At 39.0% G+C, this 18,824-nt stretch overlaps 4 protein-coding genes and 1 long non-coding RNA gene across 7 annotated transcripts; 2 read left to right on the forward strand and 3 right to left on the reverse strand.

Annotated features, from left to right (window-relative positions):
- The first annotated feature begins 46 nt into the window (after positions 1 to 46).
- On the forward strand, positions 47 to 9,166 carry LOC306835096 (receptor-type tyrosine-protein kinase FLT3-like). Of its 2 annotated transcripts, none has more exons than XM_079361513.1 (24): positions 47 to 201; positions 941 to 1,023; positions 2,143 to 2,300; positions 2,396 to 2,523; positions 2,615 to 2,726; positions 2,839 to 2,978; positions 3,072 to 3,250; positions 3,380 to 3,518; positions 3,598 to 3,775; positions 3,907 to 4,007; positions 4,086 to 4,200; positions 4,299 to 4,510; positions 4,591 to 4,703; positions 4,779 to 4,911; positions 5,488 to 5,592; positions 5,692 to 5,802; positions 6,029 to 6,185; positions 6,301 to 6,413; positions 6,497 to 6,636; positions 7,003 to 7,125; positions 7,243 to 7,354; positions 7,457 to 7,556; positions 8,120 to 8,225; positions 8,346 to 9,166. In XM_079361513.1, exons 1-24 carry the CDS (start codon positions 162 to 164, stop codon positions 8,553 to 8,555), a joined length of 3,108 nt encoding a protein of 1,035 aa, XP_079217639.1. In that variant the 5' UTR covers positions 47 to 161; the 3' UTR covers positions 8,556 to 9,166. The 2 variants fall into 2 exon arrangements, with proteins under 2 accessions (XP_079217639.1, XP_079217640.1); XM_079361514.1 differs by having other exon boundaries at positions 6,521 to 6,636.
- Positions 5,523 to 8,158, reverse strand: LOC306835101. Of its 2 annotated transcripts, none has more exons than XR_013780581.1 (4): positions 8,040 to 8,158; positions 6,503 to 6,642; positions 5,678 to 5,780; positions 5,523 to 5,585 (listed from the first exon to the last, which is right to left on the reverse strand). It is a non-coding gene; the product is annotated as an uncharacterized lncRNA (long non-coding RNA). The 2 variants fall into 2 exon arrangements; XR_013780582.1 differs by lacking the exon at positions 5,523 to 5,585 and adding an exon at positions 6,040 to 6,081 and having other exon boundaries at positions 5,715 to 5,780.
- Positions 9,167 to 9,475: 309 nt separating the features above from the next.
- On the forward strand, positions 9,476 to 10,442 carry urad (ureidoimidazoline (2-oxo-4-hydroxy-4-carboxy-5-) decarboxylase). Its single transcript, XM_079361522.1, has 2 exons — positions 9,476 to 9,828; positions 9,926 to 10,442. The coding sequence occupies exons 1-2, from the start codon at positions 9,654 to 9,656 to the stop codon at positions 10,273 to 10,275; spliced, it is 525 nt and encodes a 174-aa protein (XP_079217648.1). The 5' UTR covers positions 9,476 to 9,653; the 3' UTR covers positions 10,276 to 10,442.
- Positions 10,443 to 10,885: 443 nt separating this feature from the next.
- pdx1 (pancreatic and duodenal homeobox 1) lies at positions 10,886 to 14,352 on the reverse strand (the record flags this gene model as incomplete). The annotated part of the gene is made up of 2 exons (XM_079360736.1): positions 10,886 to 11,798; positions 13,971 to 14,352. 2 exons carry the CDS (start codon positions 14,350 to 14,352, stop codon positions 11,431 to 11,433), a joined length of 750 nt encoding a protein of 249 aa, XP_079216862.1. The 3' UTR covers positions 10,886 to 11,430.
- Positions 14,353 to 15,673: 1,321 nt separating this feature from the next.
- Positions 15,674 to 18,636, reverse strand: LOC306835318 (uncharacterized protein). Its single transcript, XM_079361787.1, has 3 exons — positions 18,474 to 18,636; positions 17,994 to 18,068; positions 15,674 to 16,932 (listed from the first exon to the last, which is right to left on the reverse strand). Exons 1-3 carry the CDS (start codon positions 18,497 to 18,499, stop codon positions 16,581 to 16,583), a joined length of 453 nt encoding a protein of 150 aa, XP_079217913.1. The 5' UTR covers positions 18,500 to 18,636; the 3' UTR covers positions 15,674 to 16,580.
- Between the last annotated feature and the right edge of the window lie 188 nt (positions 18,637 to 18,824).

Consider the following 18,824-nt stretch of genomic DNA (forward strand, 5'->3'; position numbering starts at 1 on the left):
GCAAAAAGCTAGGAAGCATATAAAGCTTTAATCATGAAATGGGCGTGGCTGTGAGCTGAAGCATCATATTCAGAGACGCTTCCTCTGTTTAAAAAGTACACATCCACATCTTCTTCATCAAAGTGTCGCTGTAAGACTGATGACTATGTGACTCTGACACAATGAAAGAATCAAAGCTGTGGCTGAAAAATATGATCGTGGGTAAGTCCGATCAATTTAAATCATTGGTTGTGTGGTCTTAAATTACTGCCACTGCAGCATCAGAGCAAATAAAACATTTATTCAAGAACTATTTTTGTTATGTTTGTGGTTGATGAAAAAATATAGTGGAAAATTGTTTCAAAATATTACATATGTAGATGCGATCACATAAATGAGAGTTAGTGTTTATCTATTATACACTAGGCTATATACTGTATAGTATAACTAGTCATCACCTCCAAGCACAAGCAGGCTGAACCGAAGGAATTCACTTTTTCACCTTTGAAAGTGTATTATGGAGTTTTGGTAGACAAATGTGAAAGTTGGAGAAATTGATATTTGCAATGCTTTATGTTCATAACTCTATCCACAAACTTTCCTCAGATGAAACTTTTGAAAGCAAAGATAAAATGTTATACTAGAAGTTTTGGTGGAGTCCCGCATCAGTAAAACCGTAACTCTTCTAGTAGCTTTTTAACTCAAAACTGTATTCCAGGGATCCTTTTTCTTTCATTTGAATAAAGTTTGTGTATTTGCTTCAAAGCATATTATTGAACTGTTCCACTTCTCCAACTTTCACACTTTACTATCAAATCTACGTAGTGCACCTTTAAAGTTATAATTTTATTCATGTTGTTTGAATGCTTCATGTTTATAACATTTGTAGTTGCTTGTGACATTTGAGGATTCTATTTTATATGAAATCTTTTGGAATAAAAATAATTTTCTGTCTTTCTAGCTGTCTTCCTGCTGTGTGCTGCGGAGTTGCACGGCTCTGGTGTTGTGGCAGGGCAGAATCAGGCCTGTGTATCCACTCAAAAGGTAAATGCTGAAAACAAAGTTTACTGTGCGTTTATCGAACAACTTTATCATTTGAACATGTACTTGTCTTTTTGATTGACTGTATTTCTCTTAAAATTTAATGAGTAAAGGGACCTTTTCTGATATGCTCCTGTGAATTTTTTGAATGTGAAATAAAATGTGCATGAGTTATAGCCTCTTTAAAATATACTGCATCCCTGCTTTACTCATGAAGTATATTTAGACTACATGTGTTATAAACCATAATTATATGATTAAATATGATTCATTCTTATTACACAGTTGGTTTATCCAGCATGTACAGTTTTCATTTGTCCTATAGTCACTGCCAGTGTCATGCACAGGATGAAATATCACAAAATGGATTCACTTTGAAACAGAAAAACAAAACTGTAAAGCAGCAAGAGGATGTAAAACTGTTTATCAGTTCAGGCTTTCACTTCATGTGTCTCTTCAGTACAACAGTTAAAAAGATAACAACTTGCAGAGCTGTATGAGCGGACACAAGACTACCTTTAAAAAGATTATTTGATGTAAAAGTAGTGTTCTTGTTTTCAGGTTGCTGGTATTGTGCATGCTAGCTTACTGTCTCTCATACTTGGACACTTGACTAAGAGTGATTGTGAATCCGAAACAGAGATGCTTTATTTACCCCTGAGGGGGAATATAGACACAGAGTTAATGTTACAGAATAAAGCACAACCAAGATATATAATGTAAATAAGACGTACAAATAAGAATATATACTGTACATCACAAACAGGAAGGGTATTGCCCAGGTGAGGTATCGAGGGATACGAAATGCACCCAGCTGTTAATAAAGGCCTAAAGGGTTACCTTTAAAAAAAATAGGAACAAAACTAGGAGGGGTATTAGTTATTCAAATATTAGTCTTTGGTTGAAATTTGTGATGTCATTTAGTAAATAAAAATAAGATAATGCAAATTATTTTTTATTACAAAAAGGTCTTCGAATGTCTTATCAATTTTGTATTCCATAAAAAAGTTGTCTCAGAGCTTTTTTGTGTTTTTCCTCACAACAGTTAAAGTTTGTCATTAGTTTATTGGGTCTTGCTAACAAACTTAATGCTGCCATTAAAAGGTGTGTTGTGTCTCTCAGGTGGTGTGTTTTGTGCCGGCTGACTATCTGAATGTGTCTGATGCCGTCAGTGTGAAGATGTTTGTTGGTATGGAACTCTTAATCTCCCTGCATCACTTACCTGAATACTGCCGCTGGACCAGAGGAACAGAACCAGTACCAACGACAGAAAAGACAGAGTAAGTGAATGTCTGCGCTTGTGTTTTAATGCATCTCCTTCAATTTCTTTTGAGTTTTTGAAGGGTTTAATCAGGAATTGTCTTTTGACTACCAGACACGAGCGTCGGTTTTTGGTCTTTCAACCTCTTTCTGAGGCGGAATCAGGGGAATACACGCTCAGCTGTGAAAGCAGAAATGGCACCAGCTCCTCCGTCACTGTGTCACTTCAAGCATTCATGATGAGTGAGTAACACCTCTCTACTGCTGTGCTCTAGACTGTTTCATGCTGTGAGAGGGAGGTAATAAGGCTTTGTTGACAAAAACATTTTTCTAGAACGTCCCACAAAACCATCGCTGACTCTGGACCGTTTGAATGTCAAAAATATTTCCCCTGACTTCACGTGCATCTCTGAGGGCGACCCAAAGCCCAGAATAACATGGACAAGGTAAGATATCATACATTACATGTCTATGCATAAGTAATTGTATGTGTTGAATGGTTAAATAAAAAAATGGTTAATAAGGGTCATTAATGTTGTTTGTCCCCTTTTTGAACAGAAATGTTGATGGAAGAGTTAGACCTAAAGACAGAATGCGTGCAGAGAGCAGAATATCCAGTAATAAATATTACAACACAGGAGTTATGTGCTGTGCCACGAACGCTGAAGGACAAGAGTGCTCCCAGCTTCATGACTATGGTATGACTATGAAATTATATGTAATATAATCTTTAAAAAAAAGAGGTCTTTTACGAAAAGATTGGAGGAAAATTAATTGTGTTTGTGTTTCAGACCTAGAGACTGATGCTATGAAAAAGGAAGAGGTTTCTAATCTGACTTTGAGCCCTGGTCAGCCTTTACTGCTTCGCTGCCGAATAAAGAAATACTACCCATCGACAACTGTATGGGAGATTGGCAGCAGAAGAAAGAATGACATTGCATTAAAATGCCCTTCCACAACAAAAGAGGAGGTACATAATCTTCATGTTGGTGATCTGATTTACTTAGTTGAAGAATTAATTAACCAATTTCCTTTGACTTGAGCCAAGGTGCAAGCTGCAAAAGTCTTCTCCACCCAACTTCTAATGTGCCTCCTACAGGTGTGCATACAAAATGAGTGGTTATACGACATTTCAATGACCTACCTGTTCATCCAGTCTGTCAATGTGGACCACAGTGGCAGATATACCTGCAGAAGTCCGTCAAACAAAACTAAGTCCGTCTACGTTCACGTTCAGGGTAAGTATATCTAAATTCCCATAATGATGTTCTGTCTTATTATTATAAATTAACTGGTCTCATTTTTGTGTTTCGTAAGCTGAGGGTTTCCTTCTTTCCAAGTTGACTGAAAGTAAGATCCTACCAGTTGAGCGTGCCTCAAGCACTTGTCTGGAAGCCAAAGTCTCTTACCACCCTGTGCTTGAGCACTGTTTCTGGGAAGCTCCTGATAAAACTCGGACAAAATGCATCAGGGACCAATGGGTGACAAAACACAGGTAGCTCCTTGAAGCCTTCTTTCTTGAGAAAACTCTGTCAGTGAAACTCTCTCCATGAACATCACCTTTAACTTTTTGAAAATACAACCACTTAAAATAGTCTAATGAAGAGATATACACTGTCTCGGCAGCACTGTGAAGCTGTGTGATCCACTCAAATCAGGAGATTACAAGTTGCACTTGCAGGTTGGAGGACAAAATCAAACAAAGACTACATCAGTGTGTGTTGTAGGTGAGAGATGTATTTATTTTATCTATGCAACAGAATTTCAAATGGACCAAATCGTAATGTCCACTGACTTTTCTTCAGACCGTCCGAAGTTCAAATTCACCACAGATACGGACAATGATACCTTCACCTTTCTGACTGAGACTCTTGTGCCAGCATATTACACCTGGATGTTTTGTTCTTCGGCCAACAGCAGGTACACCCACAGTCCGATCTGCTCAGGTCAAAGGGAAATGCCGCCCTAATTTGCACTAAGATTCCGATTTTCTAAAGTCTTAGTTATTTGTCTTTTAGTGATTGTGAATCAGACTCTTCCTGGAAAAAGATCCCGTCTACCTTTGGAATGGACTCGAGTGCTTCCTGCAAGAAGACAATCAAGAGTTCTCTGAGCCGAGAGCTCGTGAATGGACACAATTTAAGGTTTTGTCTGACAAACTCGGTTGGCTCCTGGTGCCAAACACAACTCTCAATATACTACCCACTTTTAATGAAGGCCTCCAGAGGAAGTGAGTACCGTGTCACATATGAACATCATTTACCTTATGTATGACTGTCAGTTGAAACACTCTGTTTTTACTATTCTTAGGTGCTCCATACAAGGAGAACGACAGCCTGATGTTGCTGAAAATAGGCAGTGTGCTTCTGCTGGTGGCTTTAGTCATAGTTATTGCGGTGCTAACATACTTTGTCAAAAAGAAGGTAAATATGGCACATCAATATGCGTACATGCACACATAAACACACAGGAGTATGACTATATTGCTTATCCTACAGAAACCCCAGTACCAGCCCCAGCTTCAGATAATCCAGACGATTGGACCCAATGACAATGATTACATCTACATCAACTTCAAAGATTTTGAGTACAACCAGAAGTGGGAGTTTCCTCGAGAGAACCTGGAACTGGGTATGAATGGCAGACACTAGCTGTGATACCAGACTATAGCGCTGGGAAAACTCAAATCATTTACTGAGGGAAGAGCCAAGTCAGTGATTTAAACCCTAGAAGAGGTTTACTGTTTAGCTGTAGTTACAACTGGACAACTCATTTCTTATAATCAAAATGATCTGGCAAAATTAACAGGGCATGGTTATTATAGAAGGTGGGAGGCAATCAGAAACCACAATCAGTTGGAGATCAATCATCATCGAACTTCACCAAATCGAACTGTAATGTTTAAAAAGGTTCTTTAGATACAGAGCCCTTTAAAGAGTCACACAAATGTAAACCAGCTGGTACAGTAAAGGTGAATAGCTTTTTAGGGCTAGTATCAGCTTATTATTTTATAACACATTTCTTTTTTTTTTCGTTTGTCCTGATAGTTTTTAAATCAGCATACCCAAAGTTCTTTAACGGTTACATTTTAAATTAAAAGGAGCCAGAACAACCTTCTAATGAAGTAAAGTGAAGTAGCATAACAATATTGATTGTAAGATCAATGTGATGAGATTATACAGAGGGTGTTATTGTGTCTCCTTTCAGGCAAGGAGCTTGGCTCTGGAGCTTTCGGCATGGTGGTCCACGCTACAGCTTACGGCATCAGAAAGCCTGGAGTCTCTCAGCAGGTGGCAGTCAAGATGCTGAAAGGTCAGTGTTTGGTGTTGGTATTTCATGGCTGAGATTGGAAATGTCATGGAGGTCATTTCAGCATCTGATGTGGTGTTTGACTCACACACTCGCATGTAGAGAAACACCAGACTGTGGAGAAGGAGGCTTTGATGTCAGAACTGAAGATGCTGACTCACATCGGTCACCATGCCAATATTGTGAACCTGCTGGGTGCATGCACAGACTCGGGTATGGTTACTGCTGCATGATAATAATAACAAATTATACTCATATTTAGAAAAAATTACTTTTTTCTAACACGTATTTTATATCTTTAAACACTTTAAAAGTCATTGTATCAGTGTACAACCACATTATTGTGTGATAAACCATTACAATGTTCATACAGTGCTCATGAATATTAAACAGCGTTCAAGTAAAGTGTTACTAATGATGACTAATATTTCCCCCACAGGACCCACTTACTTGATTTTCCAGTACTGCTGTTATGGAGATTTACTAAACTACCTAAAGGAAAACAGAGAGCAATACCACAAGTCTGTGACTGATGCTTTCAACAAGGACCGTTTTCTTAGCCTGTACCACAACCTGCAGTCCAGCAAGAGCACCAGGTGGGAACAAATGAAGCAAGGAATAATACTGAGAATGATGAAGCAATGACGGTGACATCAAACAAAAAGACAAAAAAGAATGCGAGTTTCATTTCACGTTTCTTTGTTCTCTCAGTGAGCATGACAGCACAGTTGATAATTACGTGTCCATGCACCCTATAACCACTAGAGGGCAGGAGGACATCGCCCTGCTCGCTCTCAACTCTGGACTTCCAATGGACTTGGAAGGTGAAACAGTACCTTCTGAAGGCAGAACATTTTGTCAGACTAACATATTAACACTACATCTTAAAGTTATGAAAATGTTTCAGCCCTACCGCTCTCTGCTGCTCCAGATATCTTTGAAAATCCAGATGATCCGACAGAGGACCCGCAGACCCTGACGTTTGACGACCTGCTCAGCTTCGCCTTCCAAGTGGCCAAAGGCATGGAGTTCCTCTCCTCCAAGAATGTACGTCTAAAAGAGGAGCAGCATGGGAAAGCAACATCATCATTTGAATACACAAATCTGTGTTTTAAGGAGGGATACATTGTTTATCCAAAGTGATGTTTTGTATATTCAGTGTTTGATTGTCAGTGTTTTCAAATATGTTCCTAAATTGTCTATCTGCTGGCCTGTTTAAAGAGATTTTAATGGAGGCCTTAAAATGTAAATGTAAGACATACTGTTCGAAACTTTAAATACTTTACATGTAAATAGTGTAAATGCTCATGAGGACAAAGAAAAAAAAGATCAAGTGCAGATGTATAAAATGTTATGTGCTTGATTTTGTGGATTATGATGGATGATGAATGTCTGTATCCTGTCTGTCTGCAGTGCATCCATCGAGACCTGGCTGCTCGAAATGTGTTAGTGACAAAGGGCAGACTGGTGAAAATCTGTGATTTTGGACTTGCCCGAGACATCGACAACGACTCCAACTACGTTGTGAGAGGAAATGTACGGCAGGGGTTTTTTTGTTGTTGTTTTTTTCAAACCTCATTTGCTTGAAAGGACTGGGTTTCTTTTACCACTTCTCACACATAAGCTGGCTGACGTGTCTTTGCTGTCTGTCAGGTGCGTTTGCCAGTGAAGTGGATGGCCCCAGAGAGCACCTTTCAGGGAATATACACCATAAAGAGTGATGTCTGGGCTTATGGCATCCTGCTCTGGGAGATCTTCTCACTAGGTAAATCCTTTCATGAGCAGTACATTTTAAAAGAGCAAGCACACAATCTGTCCTTGCACAATGATTACCTCCAGCTCTGTCGATCTGACTTTGTGGTCTCAGGTGTTACTCCATACCCGGGCATGAAGGTGGATCACAATTTCTACTCAATGATTGAAAGAGGATTCAAGATGGAGTCTCCATACTATGCTGACGAGACTGTGTAGGTCTTTTTCAGTCTTTATGGGACCCTTATATTTATGTAGAAACATCATTTATTTATTTTAAAGAAACAAGCTCTGATATTATAACTATGAGGCGAAGCGGGAGAGCAGAAAGAGGCAGTATAAATATACATGATGAAAATGCCATTGTTGACAGCTTGTAATTCATTTGTACTCGGTTTTTTTTTCTAATACTTCTATGTTACTTGGCTTCAATAAGAAATAAGACTTTTTATAATAAACTACTGTTATTAAACAACTAAAAGTACTCGGAACTGCTCATCGATTTGTCTTCAGATTTGTTTACTAAACCTTTGAATTGTATACAAAGCTGTTTAACTGCAGCAACAAGCATGAAATACTTCACATTTCATTAACAATTGTTGTATAGATAATATATATAGAGATGTACCAAATGTACCATTTTTGGCTGTAACTTTAATATATTTAGTACATTTAGTCGATAAGCCTTCACTACTTACTTGACAGTAAGGCGGTCTTCTGAGAAAGATCTCAAACTTGTGAATATTGAATCTCTTTTCCCTATGACTGCATTCTTCAGGTATGGGATGATGTGTAAGTGTTGGGCTCTGGATCCCTGCAATCGGCCATCTTTCTCCAAAGTGGTCTCCTTTATGTGTGACCGACTGATGGACAGAGAAGAAAAGGTACACCTGTAGGATGAAATCAACGTATTTTTAAGCAGAATGTTCTCCTCTTTTCATTCACTTATGTTTACAAGTTTAAACATAGAAACTGATCATTATCTGAACTTAATCCTCTTCCAGATATACCACAACATGATTGAGCAGACGTCCACCGTTTACCAGAATGCAGCAGATGTTTTGGACATTTCTGCATTGACTACACGGGATAAGAACAACACACAATCTGCCAATGACTACTGTCAAACCCAACCGACCGAAGACAGCAAATCAAAAAGTCCAGATGCTGAGACTGCTGAGGAGAAGCTTCTGAAGAAATCTGATACAGAGTAATCAAGTACTGCTAAACGCTTCATTGCAGAATTTGGTTTTGACTGTTTGACTGTTATAACTATTAATAGCAGTTTTGTTTCAAATTCTTCTCCTGATAATTATCTAAAAAAAAGTTATTATATATTCTGGGAAACATAAAGGTTTTAATAATGTGTCTGAGATATTAAATGATTTATATTCTTGTATTAATGTGTTTTGAACCCAAATACAGCATTTCCGTTTTTATTGAATTTTTATTGTGCAGCTAAACATGAAAAGCAGCTTTGATTAAAGGACACTGGATATTAAGGGCTGAACAGATGAAGATTGAAGCAAAGGGCTTTTACCTTGTACATTATAGGCCCATAGACTGTTGCAACTTTTGAAGTCATTTTCAATATTTTAAGTATGCACAGAAACAACACTTTTCCATAAGTGGTTGTTATACAATGAAATATCATTATTTTGTTTTCTTGTGAGCAGCTATTTGAAGAGTAATCCTCATATTTGTGCAAGTTGATATAATTTCTCAAAGCTTTTTTTCTTGTTATTAAATGTGTATCCTATAGGCTTTTCATAATATTTTGTGGAAGTTTAAGTTCCAGTATTGCAATAAAAAAACGTTTACATTGCAGCATAATCTCACAACTTTCTAAGTGTCCGAAAATATGTGTAAGCAGTTTCCGAAAGGCTAAAGAGAAATAATTGTTCAGTATTTCAGAAATGAAATTCGCAAAATGATCACAACTTGCTGAAAATGGTCTTAATTAGGGATAGTAGTTATCCTCTTGTATTGAGGCCCCTTCAAATTGCGTCCCCGGTAATACCTGACATTAACTGGCAGTTTCCTTCATTATGCGCTAGGAGGCGCCAGAGAGCACAATCGGCGTGTTGAAGCATGAAAGCAAATGTATGTGGTTCAATCACTTTTCAACGATTCAAGAAAATCTCACTTTACTTAATGCAGCATTTTGAAAACTGCTCTGACACAATATATTAACGAAAACCAAACGAACGGGGAACTTTCTCTGTGTGTCCAGCAGTGCATTGACCCTCAGTTCAGCGCAGGTCTACTGCACGGTTTTGTCCAAAGGTGAACAAACCGCAGCCTTTGCAGTTATGGACGTCGCTACAGTAAATACTCTCCCATACGAGGATTTTGTGAATATTTTCGGTAATGTGGTGGAGAAATGTCCTTTGATTACAGCTGCTGTGTGGTCCAGTCGTCCATTTTTGAGTTTGTCCGCTTTGGAGACTGCGATTGGTGAATTCATCGACGCTCTACCAGACTCAGGTGAGATGAAGCCTATTACGTTTTACAAACTTGTGTCATTGTGAGTTGTTTTGCCATAGTTCACAAACTGCAAAAAACACCCTTTGTTTGTGTCCAGGTAAAGAGGGAATACTCAGGTGTCACCCAGACCTTGCAGGGAGGGACCTCCAGAGCGGCACGTTGACCCGAGAGTCTCGCGAGGAGCAGGCAGGCGCTGGTATGGATGCTCTGAGCTCGGCTGAGGCCGTGCGCATGGCCCGTCTCAACGAGGAGTACAAGCAACGCTTTGGATTCCCGTTCGTGGTTTGCGCGAAGATGAACGACAAGGCGAACATATTACGCCAGCTGTCCGCGCGCTGCCAGAACGAACGCGCAGCAGAGAGGTCACGCGGCATCGAGGAGGTGAAGAAGATATGCCGTCTGCGTTTACAGGCGCTCGTGCTCACTGACTCTCCCAATAAGTTATGACTCTATATTTCATGCGAGAATTCTGCTGTGCCGGTTAAACCCTGGGGCGTGTCCAGATGTTTTTTTGACTTAAGTTTGTGACACAACTATGAATATTCATTACTCTTTGTGTTTGCAAACAACCCGTCTACTTTAAATACTAACATTAAAGTGTCAGATAAAAGTTACATTCCTGTGCGTATTTTTTTTTACTTTAAAAAGTCACACAACAAAGTGGAAACAAGTCAATCCCTAGGATGCATATCCAAACTCACAATAAGAACTTTTATAATTATAAACAGGCTCTCCTCCTACACTCTTTATCGCCAGCAAAAAAGAACGTTTTTGGAAATGTGTCAGTAAGCAAACTTGTATGGTTGATGTGCAAACTACAATCGTGCTCAAAATGTGCAACATTTTAAAGCAAAGAAAGCTATGAGTTTTTCCAACTCATCTGGAATAGTTTATTTCAAGTCCCACCATCATAGCAAATAGTGCATTAGTGTTAAGGATTTTGTAGTGGCACATTGCCTGGCCAATCAGATTTAAGTTTTTGCCATGCCATCCCTCTCGACACCCCTATTTAAACCACCTCTGAAAGACCTCTAATTGTGAAACAATAGCCTATTGGTGTTGTTCCAAATTGATGGTGTTTTATTAATCATATACTGTACAATCAATTCTTCAAACAATAAAATATGCACATAAAACATTGGCTGAAATAGAAGGACAGTCATATTATATATACATTTATACAAAGGACATATCCAAGGTGAACAATAATGCAATGTAAAACTTGGTTACACTATATGGGAGTTAGTGTAACCGAATCCTGTATCCTGACTCTAATAGGGAGTAAGAAGCAGTTCGATTTTCCATGAATTGATTGTTAAATTTGCATGATGAAATGAGATGAAAATATGTTCCTTAAGTCCAGAAAATGACAGACTGGTAGGCCCATCCAATAAAGATGATAAAGACAGTCCTTAAAGTTCATGGGAGTCCTTTGGAAAGTTGGCACCATAATGTCACCCATTAACTCTGATAGAGACTTAGTGCTGAGCTGTTTTAACTTTGAATCGTATATCCACTTGGACAGTAAAGCCTTATGAGGAACTTGAAAAACAACCCTATAATATCAGTTCAAGTAGCCCATATTGACATATTCCAGCAGGTCTATGCCGGCTCTCTGTGTGTAGGAGCAGACAGGGAGTGATGAGTGAGCGGGGAAACAGGCGGTGAGGTGGAGGAGACCCCACCCGCAGCATCCCCCTGGTCACCAGAGGTGATGGAGGAGTCTTGGTCCGGGTCGGCTCCCCTCACCCTTCTCCGGTCTTCTTCCTTTTTCCACTTCATTCGCCGGTTTTGGAACCAGATCTTGATGTGTCGCTCGGTAAGGCTCAAGGTGAGCGCGAGCTCAACGCGCCGCGGCCTCGAGATGTAACGGTTAAACAGGAACTCCTTCTCGAGCTCGAGGAGCTGCGCGCGCGTGTAGGCTGTCCTCGTGCGTTTGTTTTCCTCAGTCTCCGCCATCACGTACTGTCCTAGAGACAAAGATGATGTCCTTACAATTGAAATAACAACAAATAAACAAACGCATTTAAATCACTAATATTTGTTTTATTTTAACAAAGCAATCGCCCGTGAATTAATATAAATAACAAATGGTCTAATATTTTTTAGGTTAATGCATAGGTTAGATTTTAAACTTTTAACCACATACCTGCAGAATCCATGTTATTTGTCTTGTGCTGGCCAATTAAATAAAAATGTATTCCCCTGAAATGTTAAAATAAACTAAAAATAACTATTTGTGGGTAAAATAATTTACCCACAAATACTTAAGATGACATAATAGATTTGGGAGAAACACATAATACAGGGATAGTGAGGATGGTCTTGAGGTAATAGTTTCAAACCAAGTCATTCAGTTTGAACACATTCTGATGAGTTAATTTAAGGTTTAAGATTTTTTTTGTGACTTAAAATTATGGGGTTCCTTATTGCTGTGTAAGTTGACAGACGCATTTGCATTGATACGTTTGTAAAAATCCTTGATGTGGTCAAAATTTAAGTTTAAATTTCTTTTGATGAAGTAGGCCTGTATCCCCCTTTGTGAGCTTTGTATAGTTGTATGGTTGGGCACCACAAGTGTCCTAACCATAATATGATAATACGCAGCCTATAGGTTACAGTAGGTGACAAATAAATTTAAGCTAAACAGTTATATATATATATATATATATATATATATATATATATATATATATGATACATGCATGCATGTCTTTCTACATCTCACGTCGACGCTGTCCTCTGTATCTAACTGTGACTTGTGTGTTTTTAACTTGTACTAACATCTAGACACTTTCCTCTCTGCTGTTCTTCGTATCTAACTCTGTGATTGGATTCTAACCTGTACTAACACCCTGACACTTATTGTTCTTCTACTTTATTCTTGTTGATAGGTTAAAAGTTTTTGTATAGTTGCACTGTCTTTATTTGCTGCTCTGTGTGCCCTGAATTGAATTATTATTAAATATATATATACATATATATATACATATATATATATATATATATATATATATATATATACACATATATATATATATACATATATATATATACATATATATATATATATATACATATACATATATATATATATATATATATATATATATATATATATATATATATATATATATATATAAGATGTGTTTTCCCTGAGCCCTGTATTAGGTTATGTGTGATTTAATGATGAGTGTGTTTCTCTATAAGAAATGTAATTTAATTTAACCTTGTTGAAATGCTGTATTAGGCTACGACGTGATGGTGATTGCAACTACATTTGCTGGTACTATGAGAAATAAGAAATTAAGATAATTACACTACAATTCTTAATTGTACTTAATTCACTGCAATATCTTTACTTGTTTACATGCAATCATTGCGCGAAAAATAATCCAGAATACGAGTATGATCTATGAGCCGATTATCAAAAAAAGGGAAGCAAAATGACAAATGTGGAATGTTCTAAAAGTTTTGATCTAAAGTTACGAAGTTGAAAAACATTCAGAAACAGTACATTTAACCTCTAAATATTTGATGTTTACGTAGTCTCACTTTATTTAAAGGAACCCATCATCACCACAGTCACTTTGATTATGAGGCCTAACCTCAGCTAATTACCTTTTAGAACAATATACCTTGCAGCAATTGACCAAAAATACACGTTTACATTTTTCAATACTTTGAATTAACAGTATCATTTGGTCAACTCATGGCTCTAAAAATCCTGAATATAAAAAGTCATTTTTGTTTTTAGCCCTGGTCTTTCTCGATACATAAACACAATAGTTGTAGATTTGACTGTTGCAGCGCTCGTTTATGCTTAATATGATTTAACTTATTGATTTAAGATACGGCGTGTTGTGAAAATGTTTTCTTAAGAAAAAAACCCCATATTTGATAAGACCTGATCTGACCTTCCGTGACAAAGTAAATTGGGACTACCAGATTATGTTAAGACCATTTGAGGCCTGAAGACTACATCACTAACTGGAACAATAACTATAGAAAATATTTGTGTGGAGTTTTTGCCAAAAAAATCTAGGTATGCCAACACAATCAAATCTCAGGTCTCACATGGTTATACGATCTAAAATAGGCTGATTACAATATTTTAATACTAATGTGCTTTGAAGGAATACCTGCCCACTGTCCCTTCCAGGTATGTGAGTGTGATTTGGTAGTTTTCATCCAAGGAAAAGGGAGCTGATATCTGTTCTGCTCCCCCGCATCTCCATACCCTGCAGCAGACGGGGGTTGCTGTTGGAGTCCCTGTGGATGGAGGAGCTGTGGCACACCTGGATCCTCCCTCATAGATAACCCATAAGGAGAGGGGGAGATATCAGTAAGGCCGGCCTGCTCCAGGGCTCCCATGGTCGAAGAAGCGTAGACGGAGTGGCCCTGCCTGCCCATGTAGAGGCAAGGCGGCGGGCTGTGGCTGTAGTCTTCCCCCTGATGGCATCTCTGGTAGGCGCACGAGTCTTTGAAAACCTGGGAGGGATAAAAATGTTCTTCCCGATTCATGGCTTCCCCAGAGGACCCGCACATGTACCTGTACCTGTACCTGCGCCGTGTCAACAGGCGTTAACCTTCTGCTGTGTGCCGCAACTGCGGGGCCCTCGCGGCTCCACAGGTGTGTCACTCTACAACCATGTGACCCAGCAGCGACGAAGCCATTGGTTTCACTGTTTGCTCAAAACGGCAGACCGAAAAACCCTCTTAGTTTCCAGGACATTTTGCAGCCTGTGGGATTTTTTTCACAAAATTGAACAGAATGGCCGTGGGCGCGTAAATCAATGCCGTTCTGTCAACGTTTACCTGCATCCACCTGTGTTTGCCCTGAGAGTAGCAACAGACAAGAGCGTGTAGACGCAGCGTTAAGAGGTTGGAGCGCACCGAGAAACACGTTTCTCACGATTGTTCTCAAACAATGAAGCATCGACAATTTATATGGTTATATCTCTCCTGTGCACACTGATAAATCGATACATATGGGCACAAACATCAGTTGACCTGCAAGATAAGAGACTCTGATGGAGATGGTTGTCGTGGAAACTCTGGTGAAAGGCCAAATCATTCAAATGAATCTCCGTATGCTTTCATTTATACACCCTTTTCTGACTTTTCAAATGTGCCCATTTTACCTCTGAAAACGGATCATTTAACGCCATTTAGCGCGCGTGGGACCTGCATACTGGCCCCTCGCGCCTTAACAAACAGGACGGCCGCACTCTCGCTCTGTTTGCTCGCCATTAGCCTTTAGCAGGTGTCTTTTCGCCCCATTAAACAGCAGCCCTTGTGGTAAACCAATTATGTTCGAGTGAGCAACAGAACTCAATTAACAAGAGTGCGCGTGCAGTCTGTCCCCTTTATCCCGCGAGCTCTCCTGTGCGTTTCTGCGACATTTGGAGGCTTTGCCACATTAACAGAGTGACTTTACTACTCTTCTTGTAAAATGTAAAAGCCAGGATATGATAGTTAAGGCTTTTCATATGATAGTGTATATCAATACACTGTTTGCACTGTGTTCTTCAAAAGCAATTATGGCACTTTCCCCGGTATCTTAATGGGCACTCAGCGGCGCAATAAAATTTAAGTAAACCAATTCTATACAAATGACCCCCTGCTCTATGGCTTAATGGTGTTTATATTTGATCATTGTTTCAAAGAGGAAGGAAGAAGTTAACCGACGTTATGCTGCACGACAGTGGACATAGACAACATGATTTATGAAGCGTGAGGGGCCTTAAACGCGTTTTTAGCAGACACCACTTTGTGAAACGACCTAAGCAAGGACAAATATACAGCTTAACTTCAGCTATAACAGACTCCATAACCACACACATTGAAAGGGAACCCTTTATAAAAAAAAGTTCTGAAGGTGGAACATTTACAGTGTACACTAAAGCACGGCATAAGGGAAAAGGCAGCTAAGTGCATTTCAAAACAGCAAAAATCTGTCTTAGGAAACCAAAATCACACCATAAAAATGTGAACACAAGTTATTGTATTGTTATATTAACAATTAGTCATTTTTTACCATAGCTTTAATAAAATTACTATGACGTGTACTACCTCGTGCCATAACACTGTGGGAGTGTCAGGATAACAAGATGTCTTTCTCTTTGACAAACAAAACACTTTCTGATAGCCAGTATTTACCTGTCAAAAGCTGGACAGGCAAAAAAAATGTGCTTACCCAGTGGCGACAAGAGCATGGCTTATGTAAACATTGTGACCAGTGAATAATGACAGAGCAGTGGTAATGATGTAAGAATTGTTGAGCTGTTTTAGACTGTATTTAAAATGGAATTACTCCAAACTAGGAGCCATGTGAGAGGACTGAGGGATTATGTTCAACGAAGGTTAATAAATACTTATTTTTTTATCTGAGTCATAATGCTCACTTGGGTGTTTATTACAGAGTCAGTGGTAAATCTCAAAAAGAGACCATGAAAAACGCAAATCTTTGCTAATACCTTTCTGCTCAATGAAAGGAAATCATCTAAATCTCAACATTTAAAAAAGTATTTAAAAAAAAAAAAGTTAGCAATTCTGTTCTATGAACATGGATAAAAACTTAAATGAGTAACTCTTTTCTATGCACATTCTACCATGGCAGTTGTTCAGAGCAGCTCTGTGAGGTGTGTTTGCTGGTAAGAGATCAGTTTAAGGAGTGTCCTTTCCGTGCTTCCTGCTGAAGGAGTGACTTTTATAAAACCAGTGTTCCTCCCATGGACAGGAATAGTTCCTCATGAACTCTGTCTGTGTCTCTGCTCTGGCTGGCCGTCTCTCTCATGTCTCTGTTCTCTGCTGTCTCCGTGCCTGTAACTCCTCTCTTTGTCTCTCTCCCTCGTCTTATCTTTGTTATTGCAGCTGTCTTTGTGACGATGTTTATGGTCTATGTGTCCTCTTTTACTCCTGTGATCTCTGAGAGGTGTTCTGCTGCGGTCTCGACTTCTGTCTGGGGAGTCACTCCTCCGCAGGCGCCCTCTTGTGGAGGGCTGTTCGGCTCTGGGCTCGCTGGTGCGTCGCTGCAGGCCTGTGGAGCGCAGGGTGTTGAGGAGGAAGCGCTTGTTGGTGCTCCGCAAGGGGCACTTCAGCCTGACAGAGGAGTGAACAAAACAAAGCGTTTTATGCTGATGTCTGACAGCGTGACCTCCTCTGAGACCTGTGGATGGTCGTCACAATCCTCAATAAGGAATCAGCTTGTATTTTCATCGAAAAGACAATAACCATAAAGATTAACAGAACATGTAATGACGTTTTTATTATAGTCTTTAAAACAATACAGTCAATAGTATAACTTGCTACAAACTCAATACAACCATGCAAAGTAATAGAGTACTGGGTGTTTTCTTGGTCATACTTAGTTTTGTTTACTCTTACTGGGAGTATGCAACATTTTAAATAAAACATTGTACAATAAGTATATTTCTGAAAGTTAGGCAATTCACTGAAGCTATATAGGATATAAGCCATAAACTAAGTGAGCACAGCACAGGAACAAGGCAGAGAGATGTTAGACAAGCTCAGCTGGCTCGCTCTTAATGCAAGATGTCAATTTCACTGGTATCAATTGGTTTTCAAATGCATTAATTTGAATTATCCTTACTGTCTTAAACCATCAGTCTCTCTTCCCTCTGTTTCAAAGGAAGTCGGTAAAAAACCTGTTTCGTGCAGCTGTCCTTCCGACTGGAATATGTCACCTTTAAATCTTCGTTCCTTGTCATCACTTCACTTATTTAAAAACACTTTGTTTTCTTATCTTCAAAACGATTGTGTATGTTTTCAGTAATGTCAACACTGTTTGTATCGACTGAACCTTGCTCCTCTAAAGGCGTCTAGTCTCGAGTTGTGACTGTTGGTGTGGTTGTAGTTATAATGTTGTATTTGTTCTCTGTTGCATGAATTACATTGCTGGTTTTGTCTATAGTGTGTTATGTTTTGCCCTTACATTACTATGTTGTACTTGTCTTTGCAAATATATTGTCTGGCACCCCTTTGAAAACGAGGTGATACACCTCAAGAGACTTATCCTAAGATATAACACATTTCAACTGTGCACAGAGAAAATATACCCCTTAAGCCCTCATGCAAGTACAATGTCTGAGTATGATTGATGTGTGCAGGATAATACAGATGACATGTCCTACGGTACTCACCATCCTGCAGGGCCCATGGTCTCTGCTCTCACCCGAGCCCTGTCAGTCTCCTTCAGGAGCTCTTCGACTGCACGCCTGGACACAAAGACAACCATCAGAGCCAGTGAAGTTAGGACAAAGACAAACTCTCAAGGGCAGAATAATGTAATTAAGTGAGAGAAAGCAGAGTGGTGCACCGTGTAAAGGTTACTGAGTGAATGAGGGACAGCAGCAGTGTCCCGGTTTGACCCGAGCTGCTGAATCAGCAGTCTCAGCAAGAAGAGACTTACTGATATAGACGACCTTTCACCAGACGGGGTAGCTAATGATAGATGATACGTTACATCCGCAACATGCTCGTGACTCAAAAATACTATACCTGTCAACTAAAAATATGCCTTCCTATGTATGGTTACGGTGGCTAGCTAGTCAGCTGTGTTAGAGTCCAAAGAGCGCATTGTAGGTGAAAAGATCATTACATACTAAACAGCTAATACTTACTTCTCCAGTTCGTTATCTTCTGCCATCACGTTGTAACAACAAATCTGTTTCAACAATTCAAACTTGGCCGAATCGATTCTTATTTCTTAATTAGGGTGCCATCTTTTTTTGTTTACTTCTGTGCATGGTCCTTTAGGACAGCAAGGACCCTATTTTGGCTGGCCTCGTGGATGCCTGATTGTTTCCCTGTATGTTTCCCTGTATGTATGTACCATAGACTGTATGTACGTATATATATATATATATATATATATATATATATATATATATATATATATATATATATATATATATATATATATATATATATATATATATATAACTAATATATATAACTAATATATATATATA

The sequence above is a fragment of the Symphodus melops genome (genome assembly GCF_947650265.1).
Source record: "Symphodus melops genome assembly, chromosome: 14".
NCBI classification, from domain to species: domain Eukaryota; kingdom Metazoa; phylum Chordata; class Actinopteri; order Labriformes; family Labridae; genus Symphodus; species Symphodus melops.

Bases quoted from the DNA above. Each gene is read 5' to 3' on its own strand.
- LOC306835096 (XM_079361513.1), top strand. From the start codon at position 162: ATGAAAGAATCAAAGCTGTGGCTGAAAAATATGATCGTGG. The intron at 4,008-4,085 runs GTGAGAGATGTA...ACTTTTCTTCAG, and splicing joins TACATCAGTGTGTGTTGTAG to ACCGTCCGAAGTTCAAATTC. The intron at 7,126-7,242 runs GTACGGCAGGGG...GCTGTCTGTCAG, and splicing joins ACTACGTTGTGAGAGGAAAT to GTGCGTTTGCCAGTGAAGTG.
- urad (XM_079361522.1), top strand. From the start codon at position 9,654: ATGGACGTCGCTACAGTAAATACTCTCCCATACGAGGATTTTGTGAAT. The intron at 9,829-9,925 runs GTGAGATGAAGC...GTTTGTGTCCAG, and splicing joins CGACGCTCTACCAGACTCAG to GTAAAGAGGGAATACTCAGG.
- LOC306835318 (XM_079361787.1), bottom strand. From the start codon at position 18,499: ATGGCAGAAGATAACGAACTGGAGAA. The intron at 18,069-18,473 runs GTAAGTATTAGC...CTTTGTGTCCAG, and splicing joins GAAGATAACGAACTGGAGAA to GCGTGCAGTCGAAGAGCTCC. The intron at 16,933-17,993 runs GTGAGTACCGTA...CTCCTCTGTCAG, and splicing joins ACCATGGGCCCTGCAGGATG to GCTGAAGTGCCCCTTGCGGA.